We start from the raw sequence: 23,728 nt of genomic DNA, 5'->3' as shown, positions 1-23,728 counted from the left end.
TATAAAGTCCTCCAATTTGTTTCAAGGCAAATTATTATATTAAATTGAGGATCACCTGTAATTTCAATAATTTCATAAACACATACACACGGTGCAAATTATTTGTAACTTGCTTGTTTTGCTTTATGATCTATTATGAATGCCTTTTTTGTATCATCAAATAGTCTTCCTCCTCACATCTACTGGCATCACAGAATTTCACTGTATGGATAGCTCATCATTTATTTAATCAGTCTCTTATTATTGGGGACTTGGGTAGTTGATAACATTGCACTGTTATGAAAACTCGGCAAACATTCTTATAAGCTAAATCTATGACTGCTGCCTTTGAAAGTGTCCGTAAGTGGAATTCCTGGAGCAGGGCATGTGAGGCTTTGCTATGATTAGAAAACAGCCGTATACCTCTCCCCCTCCCACAAACAAAAGTCTGTACCAATTTATACTCACACCACCAACAATGTATAACAAATCCCGTTTCTGTGAGTCATCACCAATATTGTGTTCTACCTTTAAAAATACTGTCAATTTGACAGACGAAATATATCTCATTAGGTACTTTAATTTGCAGTTTTTTACTTGTCATTGAACTTGAACGTTTTATCCATTTTCTACTTATATTTATCCTTTTGTTAATGACTTACAAGATGCCCTCTGTATTTTAAGGATATTAATCCACTGCCTATCATAGTCTGCATGCTGAAGATATTAATTTTTATTAGCCTAGTCTATCGATCTCTTCCTCAGTAATTTTTCCTGGCCTAAAGTCTTTTTTCTGAACAGCAGCCAAACACACATACTGGTCGAGACATCTCCTTTCTATTTCTCTTTTAAGAGTCCCTGGGGGCTGGAAATGTGGGGTCACGGTGACTCCTGTGGAAAAGGGACACTGATGATGGACCTGAGGTTATCAAGCGTAGGGCTCAGACTCACCCACACTTTTGAGTTTTTAAGAGAGATTCGAATTCATGGGCCAAGATATTATTTACTTGGAATTTAGGCTTAACCAGGAATGAAAATCCCTTTGTTGACTCAACTGAAAAAAAAAGCAAGCACAGCTTAAGGACAGTAAAGGGAAAACTGGCTCAATTTATTTTTTCCATGGAGAGACATTTTGTTCTAATAAGACACAACTGCAAAGCCCACCAACTCCCCTCACTTCTTTCCCTGCCCACAAAGTCTGTTCCGACATCTTTCCACCTGTAACCACACAGAGATATTTCTGATTTCTAACCTGCCCAAGAATGTTTGCCCAGGGAGCTGGCCGGGACCCACACACTCCCTCCCTCCGGCTTGAACTAAGAGGAGCTCCTTAAACGTAAGTCCCGCACCTATTGTACAAACCTCCACCTCTACATCAAAAGCCCTTTTCAAAGGGGGCTGAATAAAGGAAGTTACTGGCCAAAGCCATCAATGCAGATCTGTCAGGTCTAGCTGTTGCCACACACCCCTCACCTAATGAGCACATGAACTGCCTGGTGATGGGAAATGCTGTCTCCTCCATCTCCCCTTATTCTCATTGTGGAGTTTCCCTTCAAAGCAGTAAAATGCTGGGCTTTTAAAAATTGATTAACAGATGTGATTTTGCCTACATCTCCCATAAACGCTCTGGCTGGCTGCATACCATTGATTACCAGGGTTCAGTTTACAGCAACTAATTGCTCTCCTTGCTGGTGTTTTGATACAAAATTCAATAGTGAATATGTTTTCAAAACTCTTGCCTTTGAGGCTCGAGTCAGAAGTGACTTGAGGCAAACCCTGTGGACTGAGTTTTTCCCTTCTTTAAAATAATTGCTCTCTCATCAGTCTGTGAAGAAAGTTTCCAAATTGTAGCATTCTAATTGGAAAGTCTGCATTATGCATGCGATGACAAACTGTGTTGTGCTGAACGGCATTTTTTTTCATCCCTTTCTTAAGGGATTAATTCTGTGCCAGACTGTGAACAATGGCTGAGGTTTAACAGTGGAGATCAACAGCGTCTCCACTGAATGGGCTGTCTTTTAGATGACTAGCAAGAGTCTGTTTGGCCTGTTTCTAACTTGTCCATTGTTTGTGGGGGACTCCACTGAATGGCCTGGGGTCACCGCTGCTGTTGTTGCAGAGTTTTCTCATTTGGGTGAAAACAAACAACTAATGGAAGATCAGATGCCATGATATTAGTAATATAATAATAATTTATCATCAAATCCATTTCTAATCTCTCAGTCAAAATCTAATCTGACCTCTAAAATTTGTACAGACTATTCTTTGTCAAAGATCTTCAGAAATTAAGTTCTTTAGAAATAATTGTCTTCCATTCAACAATTCGACAAATATTTACTGAGTACTGACTATGTGACATTATGCAAGACTTGACTTACTTGTACTTCAGTTGCATCCCTTGTGAAATTAAAGGTCTAGATTTGATAGTTTCTAAGGGCTCTTTCAGTTCTAACATTTGATAATTCTCTGCAACAGCATATGCAGTAGAGGTTGTTTTTGTTTTTTGACATACTTGTCCATTACATAGTAAACTCCTCTCTTTGAGACTATTTCTGGCCCAACCTAGGAGTGAACATGGGGTATGCTGAGCTTGGTTTGTAGACCAGACTACATTCTAGGAAGAAACAAGACCTGTGCTGGGTCAATCAGATTTCCTCTAAAAAATTTAGAATTATGTGCGATTCTAGCTTAACTGGCCCTGTTCACTTAAAATGAGATGATGAAAATGCAGGCATTCTTGGGTGGTCCTCTTTCAGCAGAGGCATGAAAGAAACAAAGGAAGGAAGTCATCTGCAGTGAGAAGCAAAGGGGACAGATGGCATGGCCCAGGGAGGGTTGTCTGGGCTCCTGGCAGGGGTCCAGTATCTGATTTTAGTACCTGTGAGGGCCACCAGAGTTTCTGTCCCAGTGTTCTATGAGAAATCTCCCAATCAGTACAATAAAGTCACCATTTATGGCTTAAGTCACCCTTTCCTGGTTTCTGCAGCTTGCAACCCAAAGGGCCTAAGACAAGATAAGCTCCTAGCAGAATGTGTGACACAGAAAAGCACTCAAGAGTGGATGTTCAGATGACAAGGATGACGTGATGGCTACAGGGCCAGAAAGACAATGAGGGGAAGAACAGGGCTGGTGAGGGAGCTCATTCTGGATGGCAATCTTTTCATTCCAGTACGAAAGGAGGTGCTTTGTAGGACTGAGAGTGGGAGGACTGCAGTGTGGGGTCGAATGACAAAACAGGCTCAGAAATAGGCTCTGTGGGGCCAGCTGAGCTGTAGGCAGGGTTCTTGCAAAAATGGAACAATCGGCATAGTTTACAACTCTCTTCAGCAGTGGTACTGAGGGAGCAGAAGAGGAGAAAGCAGGGTTGACAGTGACAAGGAGGATGCAGTGCAGGCTCGGGCAGATGACGGGCCAGCACGAGGATGTACCAGGTCTGGCTGCCAAGGAGTTAAGTGTGGTCAGAGGGAGCCGATTAACTCTCAGAGTAGAGCGGGGCTGCAGGTCATGAAGCAGAAGAACCAATGCGATTGACATGAAGGTGAGGGAGAGAGGTAAGACACTGGGCCACGAACGGAAATTTCAGTGTTTTCACTTCATTCAGCAGAGTCCAGCTCTCACTCTTCTGAATGAGGATCAGAAAGACAAATATCTCGTTATAGGCTCTATTCTAATCTCTGCTACTGAGAGGCAGGAGGGAGCTGTAGCAGCTGCTGGGAGGAACTGATACAGCTTCCAAGGAACAATTTTACTGATAAGAAACTGGGATTTTCCCAAAGATGAGAGGGGTCCTCATTACTGGTTGTCACTGGGTTCAATTATGAGGATTCTTCCTCCGTTGGAGAGCAAGGTCAAGTTGAGAACTGCTGCTGGAAGGCTGCAAGTCCAAAATGAGGTTCTCAGCAGGAGACTGGAACCAAGTGACTACGCTTTATCACATGTGTGTGAAGTGGGCCAGGTAGCCACCCTGCAGCTTCCAGACACGAGAACGCCCGAGAAGCTGCCACCATGGGGCCATAACCTTTCAGGGCAGTGGCAACACCAACAGCAGGAGGAGGGAAACACAGGCTGCTTGCCAGATGGAAGAGGGTTTGGGGAAATACGTCAGTGAGAGGACATCAGAGAGTCTACACACTGTTTGATATTGTTTAATGTCTCATATCTTGGACATAGAGGGTGATTTCTCAAAGACAGGAAGAAATATGGCTCTGGTAAACAATATTCTTTTGTATAATATCTGGCAAGGGAAAGACAAGTGCAAGCTCTCGGTGGTCTGGCATGCATGCATGTCGTTTCTGTGTTTAGTCATCGAAGCCCCAGGGTGGCAAAAAGTAAGGAGATGGCAAAGTACACACTGGGGCCCCACTGTGCAGGCTGGCTCACTGAGAAGGGGGCATGAAAGGATGGGCTTTCTCTCCATCGCAGCTTACATTTAACACAATCTAATCCAGGTAAATTACATAAAAGTAGAGAAATGTCATGGAGAGTACGCCTATAGGACATGGCTATCTGGATGGCTAGACAGGACAAAGCTTCCCAAAAGTTGGAGGCAATACACAACTACCAACTTTTAACAGTTAATTGAGACCATCATTTCACGCCTTGGAGGGATTAAGTTTTTAATTTCAAGTTTTTGGTGATAACATAAAAGGTAACAACCCCATCCTGCCAAATAGCATGGCTGCAGCTGCAAGATTCAATACATGAAGAGTGTGGACTAAGTGGTGAACCACCAGTCATATTCCCACCACCGCACATGCACACAGGCCTCACTGGTTTCTAAATGTTTTGCATACATGATCACATTTGGAAAAAAAAACCCAATTTATAATCAGCACACTTCCTGCTTTTAATGCAAACCTATTTTTCTGGATGATTTGGTGAATTTTCTTACAGGGACTAAACACTACCGAAGCAATCCTTCACAGATTATTCAATCAGTTGGCAAACCTGTTAGTAATAAATAAGTCTTGACCAAGGCTTATGATCTAGATTTCATTACACAGTCCAATGTGATGAAAATTCTTTCATTTTATGCTTTCAAACTGGACACATGAGAAAATGCTGTCCAGGCCAAACAGCCCTTGAGAAGAAAAGCAGTTTTCTTCTATTTTTCAAGGTGACTCTTTCCAATGCAGCCCCTTTCTTAAGCACGATGTTGGCATCAAACATATTGGGAACCATTTCAAATAGGGAACCATTTTAAAAGGTGAAGTCTCATTATACTACAGACCTTTTCGGCAGTGACACACTAGGCAGGTACACGGCTTTTACAGCTCCTTCCCTGTGTTTAAATTTGGCAGCGTCGATTCCCTCTCCGCAGCAAGGCCACCTTCCTTGATCTCAGCAGCTTCCTCATCATGAGGCGGATACACAATCAGTGACATTGGCCCTATTCAGCTCACCAGCAGGATGGAAAAAGGATGTGAAAGAGGCAGAAATGGAGAGGTCCTGCCCAGGCCACAGGCTTAGCTCGCTGGGTATCAGGTCCAGTTCACTTTCAGCTTCATTTACTAGGAAGGCTATTAGTGGCTACTATAATTTTAGAAGGCCAGAATTAGTTTCGTCTGTTAACAACTATAGGCAATCTGCATTTGTGTGAGTTTTTCTGTTCCCTGTCCCCAGATCTATGAAACTGTTTGGAGAGTGAGAGGAAGGGACAGGTGTGCTGAAGAGCTCAGAGCTTGATGTTCTACCAGCTGAGTGTTAGGGGTGTCATTCCCTGATCTTTACTTGTATGTATGACTCCTGTGGGATCAAATGGCCCCACTGTGGGCCTTCATCCAACAGGGAGGGGAGTCAAGTACCACCGGCCCCCGTTCCCTGCATAACACCATCCAATGTCCTATCCCTTCATCTTTCAGGACCAAGTTCCATCAGGACCATCCTGACCATGCTTCTAGAGCGCAGGGACGATGCATGGCTATGGTCTTGGTATTCCTCCCGGTCCCCAGTACATCCTGAGCCCTACTGAGCTGAACTGAAGGAGACATGGGGAGCAGGACAGGAGAGGATGATGGAAAGTGGAGAGGGAATTGCAGATAAATCACCCTTCTCACAAAGCCCAGGTAGCTCATCCTGGTACAGCATCTTTTAACGCTCTTAGACTGAATATGTTTCTATCCAAAAACATCCCCCAGCCAGTCCTCTACCCCCAAACCATTTTGGAGAGTCACACTTAAGAGATAATTTATAAAACATACCAACTCTGACTATTTCATCTCTTGAGCCTATTCTTCTGCCCCTCCTCTGACCACATGCTAATATGTGCCCACATGCACAGAGCCTACAAAGAACCCAGAAGCAGAGTCACAGGGAAATTTAATAAGCTCCACAGCTCCCTTTTATGCCCTCGGGTCGGGGTTTCATAGGAATCCATGCCTGTGGGAGGACTCACATTAGCTACAGGCAGATCTTTGTATTCTCTCAGCCTGGTGATAAAGGGAGAAATGGAAGGGCAAAACAAGGTGGGAAGGCTCAATTCGGAATATTAAGGTGAGAGAACATTCCAGCAGGGAGGAACTACAAGGCAAAACTCTTCCTATTCAGTCCGGTCATCTCTTTATTTTTGTTCTCACCAAATCTCTTGTCTGGTCTCTCTTAACACAGCCAGTGCTATTTTTCCTACATCTCTCTCTCTTTCTTATCAGTCCGACCTTTTCACCCAAATCAGGGCTGGGTTTCAACCTTTGCTCCAGCTTTGAATCATATTCTCTTCTCCACAGGGCACAGTCTACAAAGTCCTGAGCTCTTGCTGCAAATGATTTTAAAACACTTGCCCATCCAATTCAGGCCTTCATCCTCCTTCAGCTGACCACCTGCGCCCGCTGCTGCTCATTTCTCCTCTGATCCTCTCTCTACTAAGTTACCGCCTTACCCTTGTCTCATCCCCAATCTCGTAGTTATTCTTTTAGGCCTCGTACAATGAGATGCTTGCCTGTGCGCATGTTTCTCTCTCTCTCTCTCTCTCTCTCTCTCTCTCTCTCTTTTCCATCTGGACTAAATTTCCTCCCTTTACGTCCCTTCTCTAATGAACTTCCTTCATGGAATTCTTCTGTGAAGGCTTCCACATGAAAACAACTACCATCTCAAACAAAAAATGAAACTATAAAAAGTTGCGGGGCCAGCTGAGTGGCTCAGTTGGTTAAGAGCTCGCTCAAGAGTTTGAGCTCTGAGCAACAGCGGTTTGATTCCCAGCCCGAGCTGAGCAGCCGCTGAGCTGCCAACAGGTAGCAGGATGGCTCAGCTAAAAAAAAAAAAAAAAAAAAAAAGTTGCAAGTGCTATAAAATTTAAACACACAGAATATGTAGATTATTCTATTTGAAGTCTGAGGTGTCTGACAAATCATAATCTTCTATGTGGTACATGACTTATAAAAATAAAGACAAGATTAATCAGACTAATAATAGTAACATCCCTTCCACCAATGTATAAGAATGAGAATTCTAACTATAAGTACTTATAAACAGAAGATAATTAATCAATTTAATATGTAACTGTGTGATAAAGCTTTTGAAGAATGGTAAGAAGCAAGAAAAAAGGCAAAATTTTATGTAATTTTTGGTTAACGGCTAGAGGGAAAAATGGCTAATTATGTTTTTTAATGGAATTCTTTTGATCACTGGCCACTCCATACAGTTTTCTTGATCCAGGTCTTCAAAGCTGGGATCATAAGTTTTTACTCAAATGTTTTTAGCTGAACATTAATAACTCTAACTTTTCTAACGGCTAAACAGCTGTAATTAAATCAAACTGGTGTGGGTTACAGGACCACAGGCTAAGTGGGCAGTTGCCATTTTTTTCTGGAATGGCCTAGACTATTTTCCCCAGAGTGGGAGGCAGAGGCAAGGGCTCTGCCTGGGGAGGGGTGCGGTGCTCCCTGCTGCTGCAGAAGTGAGGATGCGGTTTCTGTCTCCTACGGACTCACCGGAATTGCAGAGCAGCTTCCCCTCCCTCCCACATTTGTTTGGGGAAGGATCGGCAGGCAAGAGAAAAACACTCCCTCTTTAGATGTATTCTGCACGAGCTGCCTTTTTAGAAATAACCCTCCCAGCGGCCGCCATGAATATTCACCAGAGTGTAGTGGGCACAGGGGCCAGTCTCTATGGCATGTACACTAATCCTTCAAAATGTATTCCAGGCGAGCGACCAGGGTAAACTCCTGTACAGAACCAGGGCTTTCCGGTGATGGATATTGGATGGCTGCGAGGAGGAAATCTGAGTGAAGGAGGCAGACATGAATAAATCACTCCTATCTGTCCGAGGCCCTGCTGCAGGCAGCCAGCCCTCGCCACTGGGACTCAAGCACAGCGTGAGGCTTCATTAGAATTCTGCACTCTGTGAATTGAGCTGTTTCTTGTTCATCTGGCTTATTTTTCCTCATTAAGAAGAACAAACATTTATCTTTCCTGTGCCCCATCACCCTACTGTTGGACCACTTTTTACTTTCTTCTTATTTTGGCTGATAGGACCCACATACGCATCCTGAGAACATAGTCCTGGTACTGTGCAGATACCCAATGCGCATGCACACATACATACACACACATAACACACACACACACACACACACCTCTGCATCACTGCTCTAACTACTCACATTCAGAAAGGTATAGACAGAAATGACTAAGAACTCTCACAAGCCGGGGAAGGAATTGTGCCCAGGGTGGTGAGATCACAGATTTCTCGGATCCCCCCACTCTGGCACCGAATTCTCAAGAGTCAACACTGTGAGTCATGCTGAGGGGCAGGAGGGGACCCGGCTAACGCAGCCTGTCGGAGTCACACATGAGGCTGTTGGACTAACATTCTTCAGACAATTAAATCAATGTTTAGGTGTCGGGAATGGGTAACATCCTGGGGTAACCTCCAAGGAGCTAGTGCTGGAACTTCCAGCTGTAAGCACAGTTTCTACCCTAGTAGCTCAGGGCATCCAGGAGCTTGGGGGCTCCCAGCAGCTCAAAGGGAGAAACAATGAGCTGGGGAAACGAAATAGTGTGGCTTCCATGGCATTATGGGTCAAGCTATCTCCCAGCCTATGTGAAGCATGAAGGGCTCTGCTGACCCTCCTTTGGCCTCTGATGGACACAAAGACATCCGAGGCAGTGTGGTACAGCTGGGAGCAGTGGCATCTGACGGAGACCAGAGTCCCAACTCTGCCTGTATCTGGCGCCCTTATTTTCTCAGATTTATAATCGTTCAGTGAGGTGTGAGGGGTAGGGGAAGAGAGGGAGATGGATTTTAACTTAGATGATTTGTGATCCCTTTTTAAAAATCTTTTTGTTTTTCTTTCAGTGACAAAGTACAGTTAGCTCTCCATATCTGCGGGTTTCACATCCGTGGGTTCACCCAACCACAGATCAAAAACAGTGCATATTTTCGTTCCATGGCTGGGAATCCGCAGCTGTGGAGGGCCGACATTGGTTTCTACACCATTTTATATAGGGGATTTGAGCATCTATGGATTTGGGTATCCATAGCAGGTCCTGGAAACAATCCTCTGAGATTACCACGGGATGACTGTAATAAAGATAAATTCTTTGATACTTCTTGAAAGTATCCATCATAAAAAGGAATTACACTTATTGCAAAAAACTGTAAACCAGTATTTCCAAAAATATTCCTTAGTGGCAGAACCTTTTTTGTTTTACAGACATTGCCTTAGAAGAACCTCAATATCCATGACAGATAAAAGCAGAGCTGCTCTACCAGGGTCAGGTCTGGGACTTGGGCCTCCCTTGGCCGACTTCCTCTTGATCCTTCCTTGTGGCAGCCCCAAGGCTCACCCCCCACAAAACACAGGAGGAAAACACCACTGGGTTGTGGTGTTTATCTTGTCTCCCAAGCTAAATGCTGATATGAATATTCATATCTTTTAATAATAGGCTCGTAAGTATCAATATTCATTTTTGAAACCATGAAAGGCAAACGGACTTCCCTAATTCTTTGCTTTCACCTCTGTGGCCCTGAGCTGCTCATGAGGAAAGGAGTTGAGCAGATAAACCACTGGTAAACCTGTGGCCCATGGCTGCCTCTTTTGAAAGTCAAGTTTTATGAGAGTTGAGCAGTTGTGACAGAGACAAGCGCATGTGAAGTCTCAAATTACTACCTGGCCCTTTATGGAAAAAGCTTGCCAATGTCAGGAATAGACAGAAAATCAAAGCTGTTCTCATGGAGCAATCAAGAGTTATGGCATCCAGGTAGAAAATAAAGGTACATTTCTAGGCTGAGCTTAGCCTAGAAATGTCTAAAATCTCTTCTGTTGAAAGTGTTTCGGTAGATTTTCATGTAGCAAATTCCACATGGAATTTTTAGATTCTGCCATAGTCCTAATCCCATCTTTGTTACTGTGACAACTGTACTGACTATTCTTGGCTTGCCTTTCACCCCAAATTTTTGGTATTTCTCCTAAGACTATAAGAAAAGAAAAGAAATGGGACCAAAAATAAAGCTCCAATTAAAAATGAAAACCTGGAACCCATCCCCAAACCCTCCCTATTCCCTGAACTGATGAAGTGCCCAGGAGCTGCGTTTTCAAATTGAAGACGTGCAAACACAGGACAGTCACTGAGCACGACCCTCCTAATCCCTACCAAAGGGCACAAAAGCAGTAGTGTAGGGTGGAGAAGTTAGAGACACTTAAAGTCAGTAAACAATCCATACATAAAAGTTATATATAGTCATTGATAAGGCAGTTAATATGACAGCAGTAAAATAATAACGTATCAGTTACAGAGGAAGATGACACCACAGACTAAGCCGTACCCATTAGGTAGACAGTGCTGAGTTGTTTATTGGTCACTGGGAGAAAATGGATTTGTATGGATCTATCCCCTTGCTATCACTTCAGCTCTGTCTACTGTGATTATAAAAAGCAGCTTACAAAGACAGCTGACCAAGGCAGTCTGACCACAGAACAATAAAAACCTTATAGTGTTTGGTGTTTTATCAGAACTACTCATTTGGAATCTTTACTGAAACCAATTTTAACTGGATAACTCTATTTAACATGTTTTTCCCCAATAGCTCCAACTAATCTTCATGAATTCTCTACTTTTTCTCTGAGTCTAACACATACAGCTAAAATCTCACTATAGTGACAGAGCCATTTCCCTATTCTACCAAGAAGGTTATTATTAACAAGATATGTATTATTTATCTGATAACTGCCAATTCTCAAACAGTTCTATGTAATGCTTTAGCTGTTTTTAATAGGGCTACTGTGAACTTCCTAATAAAAGCACTACTTGATTATAGATACTTTTGCTTTTTTATTCTTTTTTTTTTTTTTAAGCTGAGCCATCCTGCCACCTGTTGGCAGCTCAGCGGCTGCTCAGCTCGGGCTGGGAATTGAACCGCTGTTGCTCAGAGCTCAAACTCTTGAGCGAGCTCTTAACCAACTGAGCCACTCGGCAGGCCCTATACTTTTGTTTTTTTAACCTCAGGGAAGAAATGAATGCCGAAGGTTAGATATCAAGAAAAGAATTGACAAGGGTTTGCATTAGCCATCTGGGGACAATTAAATGCATATGCCTCAGGGACTTAGGAACAAGATCTATTAGCCTAGATCACAATGACCCCTTCCCACAAGGTTTCTGAGGTAACTATATGCCAAGGAAAGTCACAAGTGAGAAGCAAAGGGATACTTTACTGCTAGTAGAATTTTTTACCCAAAACGAATGCAAAAGGCATAGGACACGGAGCACTCCCTATTCCCATGTTGGTTATGCTTGAACGGCTTCAACCAGAGCAAGCCAAGAGGCCTACCCTGTCCCTTCTTCAACACCCAAAGCTTATTCTTGGTTCTTACCACTACACTTAAGGAAGGATCAACCCCATACACATTCTTGTACCACTGGAAGGGAGTGGGTTAAGGGACAGATCACTGTCCCCTGCAGCCTAGCACTGAGCTGTCCCTGAGCTGAGGGAGAACCTTACCCTGGCTGCCCTAAAAGATAAAAGAGGAAATAAGAATGGCGGAAAAATAAAGGAGGGGTCTGCTTATCACGTTGTTGTGAGGACAGAAGAGAGGCGAGATGGGAGAGAGGTAGGAACAAAAAGGGAAGGCAGGGCCGCTTTCTAGCAGAAGTAGTCCTGGCCAGTGCCGCTTTAGGGTGCAGTGGGAGGCAACAGACACAAGAAGTGATTCCACTCAACTGTGGCCCACTCTCAGGCCTGTGCCTCACCACCCCGATCAGCATCTCCCCTGGAAAGGAACTACATGTCTTGAATATGACCACTATTTCGGGGAGGAATGGAAACGGGGATAGGGTGAGGCACAAGGAAATGCTGGCAGGAAAAGCAGAGGGTGTTTGAATTTCTTCTCTCAAGGCCTAAAATCCTGGGATTGCTATAATTACCCTCCCCAGTGACTGTACACTTTGTTCAAAATGTTCCAAATGCCAGAAACACTCACTGTAATCCTACGAAACAAAACACCACACTCCAAGAACTTAGAGGAAGAAAGACTGGAGATGGTTTACCCACTATCCCCTCTGAAAGTCAAAGGTCCTTTAATGTGCCATTGCATCCTGGGGAAGATGGGCATGCTTATTTTCACTCCAGATCTTAAAGACTAAAGGTGTTATTCCTAGCAGGACTTTTGTCATAATTAATCTGCCATTACAAAATAACATGGCTGTGCAATAAAGTTTCTGATATTAGAATGCTATATGTACAGAAAGAAATTCAACTCTCTATAACCTGGCTAGGGAAACAGGTGTTTTGGTTAATCAGATCTGTCTGGTCAACTGATTCCCTGTGGATTGCCAATTTTAACAAGAATTCAGATATGATAAAATGTTCTTAACTAGAATAAGATCTCATCAAATAAAATCTATTCCCCTTTGGATCAATCAGGAGGTGCTGGGGTCTTCCCTGCCTCCCAAACTTCACTAGGTGCACCTCTAACGCTGCGCTGGTACAGCAAAGACCAGTCATAGAAACACGTCAATTAAATGCCAGGTAACAGTCTGTAACAGAAACTTATAGTTTTTTTCAAGAGGTAAATTTCATGAATAAGAAATCAAACGTATTAATCAATAATGCTTCATGTTTTGGACCAAAATTACCCGGTAAGCAGATATAGGCTGTTAATTTCTAGAACGTTTTTGAGGCTGAGAACAATATAAAACACAATGATTGTATTTACTGTCTTGGATACATCCAGAAGCTGTGGGCTTAAAGGGCATCTTTAAAAAATAAATGGAAAAAAAAAACCCTATCGAATTCCATACTTTAAATGGTATATGAATTCTCTGCTATATGAATTATATCTCAATAAAGCTGTTTAAAAAAATGAACAGGACACATGAAATATATAAATTTATAGAAACTCCAAAACAGATGTGGAACGTCATGCAGGAGGCAGGGGTTTGTGGCAGAACTGTGACTGGATGAGCCAGCCCCGTACCACGACTCTCAGCTTCTCCAACCTTGTTCAGGTGAACTGGATGACGGAGTTCTACCTACTAGCTAAGTGAAGTTGGCAACGTGTGGCTTCAAAGGGAGCTTTAGCTTTCCCTAATAAAAACAGACTGAGCTGGCTGGCAGGGCTTTTTACCCTTTTACCCCGCTGGGCCCTTCTCCTTCCTGCCTAAAAGCCGACACAGTTACAGCCCTAGCAGCCTTATTTCTCTGAGGTAATAATACACGTGGGAAGACGGAAAAAACTGAAGAGATCATCGAATTGTAGAACCAATACCAGCAGCTACCACCTGTGTACTTTTTGTTATGTGAAACCAAAGCAAACAAATAAAAGCAAAACCAAACAAAAAATCGAAAAACCCAACATTTAAAAAATCTTTCTTAATTTGGTTCTCTGTTATTTGCAGTCAAATGCAACAAGCTCCTTGGAGTACATGAGTGCTAGTAATAAAAATACATGCTGTTACTTCTTAGCCACAACGGTTAACGAAAGTTTATACCCTTAGGAAACAAGGATGGGTTGACTACAAGGCACAATGCCTCCTCTAATTTTCCTTTTAAGGCCATAGGAGGCTGTGTAGCATCTTGCAATACACTGGAATCTTCCAAGATAGACTTGTAGCCCCAGTTGCATCTCTATGTTCATGGTGGAAAGAAAAAGAAGGAATTCAGTTATACTTTGGTTTCTTCATCTCTTACATGGAGACAGAGAAGCAGCTAAAGATCAAGAGCTACTTTAAGACGTGGTAACTAAAAGAACCATTAGCCACTTGAAAACATTAAACAGTACAGACAATCTAAACAGCCGTGATCTGTGTTCAGTTACAATAAAAGGATAATCTGGCAAGGCTAGCAATGTCATCATCTTTGAGGGATGCGGTTTCAGATGTCATAAGGTAAAAAGAAGGAAGAGAATCCTTACTGCTAGGCCTTAGGGGCGAAAGGAAAGAAAATCCAGGGAGCAGGAAAAGCATACTCTGCAGTTATCTAGTAACCCATAACTCTTATACTGAATCTGATACATTGTGGAAAGAGGCAACACAGCAGAAAAAAGTGATTCCTCAGCTGGAGCTAACCCCCTGAGTGTCCAGGAAAGTTGCTGAAGGGAGTCTAAGAGAGGCACCAACCAGCCTGTCATCATAAACGTTGTTCCTAGGAGAAGGATGCAGGGTGGAGGTGCATGGAGGTGGAAAAGGTGAGAAGGGGAAGTAGAGAGTTTTTCTTTATCTCAGTGCTTCTACTTGTTCTTAACCAGAGATACAAGAAAGTTTTGGTCAAGTGCCCCTATGGTTACCAGTGTACAAAGGGATAAGCTTTAAGAGAGAGAGAGAGAGAGAGAGAGAGAGACATATCAGGTGCTACAAAGATGCACCAAAAGCATCTTAACAAGGTGACAAAATTGGGCTCCTGGGGGAAAAAATCTCGGATTTAAGGACAGCTAAGGAATTGAAGATTTTCAAAGGTAGATCTCTGCTTTGGATTAATTCAAGGATTAACCTTAAATGCCTGTGACCCCTCATCAGCTTTCAGATTTGCTTTATTCACTTAACACAAAGTATTTTTAAGCAATGCGATGTATTAAATCTATAGAAATTTCATTCCATTTGCTGAAAGAAAGGCCCATGCTGCTTTCGGCCCTCCTGAGGACAGCCACATCTCTGTGACCCCGTATGGCCTGTCCCAGGGCAGCAGCGTGTAGAACACTGGCCAGAGTGAAAGCACAGAAGGAGCAGGTGGATGCTTTTGACCCATTCAGTTGACCTTCCAAGGTGATGGATTCTGGTTTGTAACATGGCTGCTCAAAGCACTGTTAGTGAAGTGGGTCTATGTTGAGAGGGGTCTTAAATAACAATTCTGGATAATCACTAAACACGCATTTGTGCATGAAATACTGGCTCAAATGGGGCTGATAGGTTCTGTGAAAACGTCTTCTTGATGGGTTAATCTTTGAAAACTAAAAGGATTTTCTTTTCATGTATCCAGCTATATTTTATGATGACTAGTTGTCAAGTTCTCTAATCACTCAAGAGAGGCAAATGGTTGACATGTGAGGTAAGTCAAACACACAGACACACACATATGCATTTTTCTCTGGCATTTAACCTTTCCTGATTTTCCAAAGAACATCTGAATTCTAGGGCCCCTCCCGTATTTTTAACATGCAATTTAGTTGCCATAGCAATACTTTCTGGTCTTGAAATACCTCGAGGATGAAACTGGCAGATGCATATTTACCATGCTCCCAAACTCTGCTATCTGTGTCCAGGCTCCAGGATTTCTGTTCCCCTAAGCATTCACACAGTTCAGACTTCAGCCTCTACTGGGAACCACAGATAAAATTTTTTATTCAACAATTTTTTTGGAAACCAGAGTTCCGAGGTCTGAGGATGATAAGGGAAGACTTTAGTGAGATGCAGACAGGCTGAGAGAGAAACAACACTTGGTAAATAAATCATGGATCAGTGAGACAAGGAAGAATTCCTTGGTTCAGGGCTGTGACAGACGACACTCAGCCTGACTGATATGAAGCAAATTTTGTAAAATATCTTTCCAATTTTGACTAGAATTATAGGCAATCTTAATCCAAGCCAGAGGATTCATATATTTTGATGTTTGTTGTATTCTCTAGACTATAAAAAGGAAATTTCTAGCTCTCTAGGTTGCAAAGGAGGCTGTCCTACTGTAAATGGATGTATCGCTTGCCTGTGCAGCACTCCGACAGAACGAAATGGAGGCGGCCTGGAACGTGTAAGGCAGGTGTCCTCCCCGGTGCTAATGTCAGTGCCTAACTCCAGAGCTCAATCTCAGTCACATGCTGGATATGCCGAATCTTTAGCAGTTTCCTCACATATCCTCAGATCAGACGCACCGAGCAAATATGATGTCCAATTTAGCTGATAGATAGAGCTCCCTTAGCTGCACTAACATACTGTGTTGTCAGTTCAGTCAATGAGTGTTTATTGAGTGCTCATAGCACAGAGTACTGCACCAGGCACTCGGACATCACGGCAAACACACTGCTCCATCTCAATCCTACAAAATCACTATCTTCAACTGGAGAGTCTCTGTGGTCCTGTGAGAGACTGAGGGCAGCACCAATGTGGAAAATACTCCAATAATTAAAAAATATCCTTTGAGTCAGCTCCGAGTCCTCCCCCCACCTTTATTGACGACGCCTTCATTTGGAGCTATTAATTAAGAACCAAAATGGAATGGTATGTGATTCCTCTCCTTTCTCTTTTCTGGGCCTAGCCTCTGGGTGAGAAGCGGATGACCAACAGTTTGGCAGGGTGGTACGCAGTGGGAAGGAAAAATAGCAGTCAGAAAGGGTCTCAGGAACTTACAAACAGAATAAATCATCTAGAGTTGGTTGTAGCCACACAATAGCGAAAAGGCAGCTGAACCGGGCATGGGCTTGACAGCTCACAGGGAAAGAAAAATATGCTGGATGCATAAGGACCACAGTGGCATACCTAATTTTTTTTTTAAAAGGATCAACTTGCTATTGCTTCGTTTTATGTTTAATAACTGCAAACCATAAACTGATTTGTGGCTCAGCCATCCTGTGCCAGATTAACTTTTCTAAACAGTAGAACTGGCTTTTCCTACAGCAAAATAAAAAAAACCTCACCCCCACAAACTAAAGAGATTATGAATAGTCATCAAGAACATGCTTTGGGCTGGGCCCATTTTGTCCTGACATATTATATTCATCTAACATTTTCCAGCTGAAGAACTCAAGATATTTTTGTGTCATTAACTCCTTAGTCCTCACAACACCTGGAGAGACTCTGGGTTTATTTTGCTGCATCCATCTGCATGGCTTCATTGTTGGACAGCCTGTTTACTTACAATTAGGTTTCTTAGTGAAAGCATTACGGGTATTTTACTTACAGTATTGCTATTGCACATATCAGTTACAAAACCATCATTCTCAAGCTAATGCAAAAATTGTTAATTTAACTGTCTTATAATTAGGGTTTCAACAAAGTGGTGCCGTTTATTAGCTGAAAAAGATTGGGTGACAGGCGTACTTAATGCACAGCATATGTGGTTGCTCATACTAACCTGAAAACACTCCAAAGAACATCATGATTAGCAATGAAAGATAGTAAGTCTTAAACTAAGGCGGCAGAGGGACCATAAACTAAGACGCTAGGTAGCTTTGGTTAGTTATTATGACTCTACCCTGGGCTTTTTATGTGGCCAGGCCTCTGAAGATTTCCTGTTATTTAAATTTTAATGTTTTTTAAATCGCATGAAAATGATGTAATTACTACTCAGTTACCCACTTTTAAGGTACATTCCAGGCAATTTCTCTCAAATAAAACGAATAACTTCTGCTGTGCCTCCAAACCAAGCAACAGCAAAGACAAGCTCCTTTATTCCCAGGTAGATGGCCTGCTCTGGCTCGCAGGAGAGAGCCACAATGCTGGGGAGAAAGTTTCCCCTCACACAGCCGGGACTAGGGTCCCTCCTGTTGTTTACTTCCCGAGAGCTGGTTGGATAAAGGCAGGTCAGGAGCAAGGAAGGTGCTTCTATAGGCAGGATGGCCTCCCAGCCCTCCCCTTCCTCTCCTCTAACTGTGCTAATGGAACACTGGGATGGGGGTTGTGGTGGCAGGTGGGATGGTTTGGGAGCTGGTGACTGAATGTAGAAACAGCAACAAAACACCTCAGGGCTGTCACCCCTCCAGATTACCTCCCTCAGCTTGCCTCTCACTGTCCCCTCCCTCAGTGGCCTCCTTGCTGCTCCTGCAACCTGCCATTCAGGCTCCCTGTTCAGGGCCTTGGTACTCTGCCTGCGCCACTCATCCCCCAGGTCCCCAGGTGGCTTGCGTTTCTAAATCTAAAACTGCACTGTGAGTGTGAGCTCTGAGCAGCAGGGCAGCCGGTATGAATCCCACATGGGCCAGTGACGCTGCGCCCTCTACAGCTAAGATGGTGAAAAACAGCTCGAACTGGAGCTGGGCTGCTGTGAGTCACCAGCGACAGCGTAGGCTGCAGCCCCTGCTGCAGTGGGCTGCCGTAAGCTACCGTGAGTGGCCAGCAGCGGGCGTGAGCTGCCTTGAGCTGCCGTGAGCGGCCGTCCAATGGCCGGCGACCAATTTGCCTCAGCCGGGAAGAGCGCAATGATCACAATACCAACTTGGGCCAGTGAAGTGACGTCCTCCACAACTAGACTGAAGAACAAAAGAACAGCAACTTGTCTGTTTCCCTTCCCCGATTCCCCAATGCTGTTTCCTCTCCCAGTTCCCCAATAAAATCTTAAAACCCCCCCCCCAAAAAAAAAACTGCACTGTCTCCATCCCTGAGTCCTCTCTCCTGACTGCCTCATAGCACTTCGAAATATCTGACATTATAAACAGTGTTTGTTTACTGCTTGTCTCCCCACAAGAATGTCAGTTGCATGAGAGCACCAGTTTGATGACTGGTTTATTTATTTAATGCCATGTCCCCAGTGCTGAGAACAGTGCCTGGCACACAGTAAAAGCCTCAAAAAATGTTTTTTTTTAATGAATGAAAGAAAATAGGGGGAGGTGGAGATGGTCAGAGGCTGTTTAAGGCCAGTTTCTCCAGGACACCACCAGGGAACTGGTACGAGACGCGAGCAGGGCTGGGTTCCTGCTGAGTGTGGTCAGGTACAAGCATTGACTGTCGGAAGGAAGGCTCTACCTACCAACCCACCTACAGGGTGAACTCTCAGGAAAGGCGGACGTGGTCTCTGTGGATGAGAACAGACAAACAAAATAACCTTTAACCACAAAACAATGAGGTCCTCTCTCAGGAGTAAAGAACACGGTGATTGAGATAATCTGCATTTGAGAACTCTGCCTGTGTAGTCACCATCTACAAAGAAATGTCAGTTTTTAAAGCCAGTGTACCAAGAGTTTCCAGGATTGCCAGGTCTCCTCTCTTAGATGGGGAAAGTGTTAGTCACTCTGCTATAATGCTCTCCCCGCTCTGGGTAGATTCAGAATCACTGGGCTTCTTTGGATACAGTGACTAGGAAAGCAAGTCAGTCATCACAAGCAATAGAAGCTGTAGGTCAAGTGTCACCGACTAATCAGCCTGTCATTGGTCAATTACCCATCCCCACGAAGAGGTGCCACTGATCTAGTTTCCCATCAATAAACATCTATCTGGGCCCATCAGAGGCTGCTAACTACGGCCTGCCACGCTAGCCAGCATCGTCCACAGGCATTGGTGGTCAAGAACTCCCTCTCCCTTCCTTAATAATGTCACAGAAGAGGCAAATGCAGTTCCTGACAACATAATGTGAGTTTCACAGATACGTGTCTCTGGGAGCACTCAGCCAGTTATACAGGGCTTCAATTGCATGGATTTTCTCACTGCAGAAACAATAGCTGGGCGTCAGGAAGCTGGAGGCTTCCCACTGTGCGGAGATACACAATTCTGCCTTTTGTTGTGCTCATGCTCTCATCATCCCTCCTCTGAGTCAAGAAAAGAAAAATTATTTGGGGGGGACCATTTTTATTCCACATTTAAAGAAAACCAAGTGGGCACTGTTCTCTCTTGCCTTAAGTCCCAAATACCCCTTTTTCTGGAGTCAGATTCAACATCTCTGATTCTTTGAGAGGAGCTTGAGGCCAAGGTGGCCTTGTCACATGAAGAGACTGTTTGTCTCTGAGCTGTCACCTTGGTAAAGACCTCACGAGGTCCCTGTTGGATCTAAAATTCCAGGTCTCCTACTATATGCATGATAATTTCCCCTCTTACCTTGGCAGACTACCTCATCTGCACATTCAATCTGTGAAAGGACGCTTATTCTGAATTGCTACAGGTTTACATATCAGGTGAGGCTGGGAGGAGGAAGTGAGTAAACAGTTATAATACAAATCTGACCAATGCTCTGATAGGAATTACATAGAGAATGCATGCGAGATCACTGAAGAGGAATGTCTACATCAGCCCAGGAGATGAGTGGAGGTTAAAGAAGCTTCCCAAAGGAGTGGGGTATTGAAGGGGAAATAAGAGCTGGCTAAAAAGGGGGTGAAGAGAAGGTCCTAAGAGACACAAGCCATGAGAACAGCATGTTCAAAGACCTGATGGCATGGGGGTGACACTCATGTGCAAAGCTGAGAGGAGCTGGCCAGGCTGAGTACGTGTAGGGTGGGTGGGGAAGCAGGAGACGCGGTACAGCCAGAAGCATGTCAGGTCATTCTTCAGTGCCTTCATCTGAACTTTCTCCTGAAGGCAAACAGTAGCCCTGAAGCCTCTTAGGAAGGGGCATGACCACATCAGATTTGTGGTTAAGACCATGGGAGATGGCTGTAGGTGGGGAAGGAAGGGCTGGATGAAAGTCTGGAAGACCAGGTGGAGAAGAGAAACTACACAGGGGCAAGCAGGAGCTGGGGTGATGGCAGGGGGGATGAAGAGGAGGGGAGGGTTTGTGAGGCGTGGAGGAGCTGGTATTGACGGAACTTTACAGCCGACTGGTTGAGGAAGGAGGTGAAGAAGAAATTTAGAAAGATTCCCATGTTTTTGGCTCAGCTGATGGATGGGTGGGGGGTGCCACTGAATGAGATGTGGAATGACTGTGAGACAGCTTGAGCAGGGAAAGGGGGGGATAATGGAATTCCATTTCTGACATATTGGTTTGAGATGCACATGGAACATTTTTAGGTTGGGGGAGGGGTATGGGGTACCAAGTAAACAGACAGAATACAGGAAATATTAAAAGAGAGTGGGCAGAGCAACTAAGCTGCCAGTCTGCTTCCATCTTCATTGTTAAGAAGACTGGTCTTCAAATGAGAAATGGCAGAACAAACATAATAAAGAGAAAATTGAAGCCCCAAATAGGTGAAGTGAAAGAAAGAGAGTATCTAGTCAATTTAAATGATTTCAAGTCTCCTGGCTCAGATGAGTTACACCACAAGCCTGCTGAAAGAAATTGCAGATGTAATCTCAGAGACACGATTGGTAATCTTCAAGAAATTGTGGAGACCATAAGGAGTGCCGGTGACAAGGGAAGGACAACTGTTTCCCAGATTTTTAAAGTGAAGAGGGATAGACTGTAATGAGAAATATTCAGATAAGTTTCACACCATCGATGACAAAAATTCTAGAGTGGCTTATAAAATAGATGGCTTATGAATACTTTAGTTAAAGCGTGCAGCTGAGAAAAAGGAAGGCAGGGGTGTTGTTTGCTATGTGACGGAAGTTTATTTGTATCAGGAGTTTGTGCAGATGGTGGCTGGTCTCCTCCCAGCTCCTAAGCACAAAGCAAGCTGTCTGGTCTGCAGGATAAACTCAAGGCTTCTCTATCTGTGACCTTTGTATAGAGTACTCACTCTGTATGTGGCCCTTTAGGAAAAGGGGTTGACAATTTAAATGAAGAAATCCACAGTCTGAATTCCCCAAGAAACCCACCCTCACTTCTCAGGGCACCCTCAGGAACTGGCACAAGCAACAATACCCCTATTGTTGTTAGCCTAAACATCCATAAATGTTCACCTTTTAGAATCCTACTACTTTATTTTTGGTGCTATTTCTCTCTTTATACTTACTGACTTTAAAATGAGATCAGGAAACAACAAAGCAAATACGGTGGAGAAAATGATGGTGTGAAGGCAGCCACCACCAACATCTCTATCTGGCAGGCTAAGACATAATGTAAAATATTTTATCTAATGTTAAATATATATATATATATATATAAAATATATAAATGTTAAATATATATATTTAACATACATATGTATACACACACGCGCACACACACACACACACACACACACACACACAGAAACACACACACACCATTAGTCTTTCAGAGACCTTCTTAGAACATTAAAAAAAAAAAAAAAGTAGCCTATTCAAGACCCAGATGGCTCTCTTGAACTAAAATAAAAGTTTATCCTCTGGGGAATGTCACCAGTCTCACATTTTAAAATTATATGGTCCTATAAATCAAGCAATAGTAGGTTAAAGGTCCCTTTTTAAAAGAAAATGAAAACAACTACTAAAAACCAGAGAGAAAGGACATTAGGCAGATGTTTTAGAGGTGCCACATTTAGGTCGGTTTCGTTCCTATGTAGTGTCATTTATTAAAGTTGAAAAGGATTTGTGATTCCATGTAACCTGTCTTGACATTATCCTCTAAGCCCCTAACCAGTACAAGCTGAGACTGCAGAGGGGGTAAGCCACACCCAGGGAGAAGCCTCTAACTCAGTCCTTCCACGAGCCTAGTTTTGGTGCATCTCCTACCAGAGCCTCCAAACAAGCACCCTGTGTCTCTGTTCCCCACTTTCCACCTCTCTCTTAGATACTGAGAGCAAAGAACAGAAAAGTGTCTTCAGTGAAGTTACTGGGATCATCGTTGTACTGAAACACAATTTGCACGTGTGTCTTCCATCTTAACAGTAATGAATGAAAAGGAATCTTCTTACCGTATTGACCCAATCATGTATGGCTGTGCTAGCTGAACCACGATGGCACCACTTCCTAGTTGATGACACGTATAGCCAGAATCCCAATCATAATTCTTGGTGTCCCCATTCAGCAAGGCATTTCGGCTCCGACTGACTCCTTCAATCACACTGGCACAATCAGCAATTGTTGCAACATTCTCCATGGGAACTGCAAATCCAATACAAGATTCAGCATCAAGATAAGAGAAGCCAAATATATCCCAATAGCATGCTATGAACAAAACTAATTAATTTCTATCTCAAATCAACGATAAAAGGGAAATTAGAATATCCTGATTATATCAAGTTAGGAACACATTTTCCATGCCAAATAGCTTCAAAAAAAAAAACAACTGAACCAAAGGTGGAATAAACCAAACCACATGTAGCAATTAACCCTACCTAATTTTATTATAAAGAAACACGATACCTCATAAAGCATAAAATGGATACATTGTGAGATATTACTACAATGGAAAAACTACACAGTAATTGAGATTAATGAACTAAAGCTACATGCAAATACATGAATCAAAAAACAATGTTGACCGAAAAAAAGCAAGGCACAGAAAAACACAGAGTATGAGTTCATTTATACAAAGTTAAAAAAAATGGCAAAACTGAAAATATACTTCGTTTAGGAAGGCATATGTAAATGTAAAACTAAAAACTCAGGATAATTTTTCTGGGAAGGGGAGATGAAGTCTTGGAGGGACCCCCAATCAACAGATCAAAACATTAATTGATTTCATTTCCAAAAGGAAATCTTGGAGGGGCTTTAAAAGCACTGGTCTTGGGCCAGCGAGTGGCTCAGTTGGTTAAGAGCTCGCTCAAGAGTTTGAGCTCTGAGCAACAGCAGTTCAATTCCTGGCCCGAGCTGAGCAGCCGCTGAG

General features: G+C 43.3%; 1 protein-coding gene across 1 annotated transcript in view; it reads right to left on the bottom strand.

Annotated features, from left to right (window-relative positions):
- BTBD9 (BTB domain containing 9) overlaps positions 1-23,728 on the bottom strand; it is a 424,803-nt gene that overhangs the window by 83,481 nt on the left and 317,594 nt on the right. Inside the window, exon 9 of the mRNA XM_019666564.1 lies at positions 22,815-23,004. Coding sequence (XP_019522109.1) covers positions 22,815-23,004 — 190 coding nt within the window. The remainder of the gene's footprint in view (positions 1-22,814; positions 23,005-23,728) is intronic.

This window comes from Hipposideros armiger, unplaced genomic scaffold (genome assembly GCF_001890085.2).
Source record: "Hipposideros armiger isolate ML-2016 unplaced genomic scaffold, ASM189008v1 scaffold_475, whole genome shotgun sequence".
Classification (NCBI taxonomy): Eukaryota; Metazoa; Chordata; class Mammalia; order Chiroptera; family Hipposideridae; genus Hipposideros; species Hipposideros armiger.
This window is presented reverse-complemented; position numbering and strand designations above follow the sequence as displayed.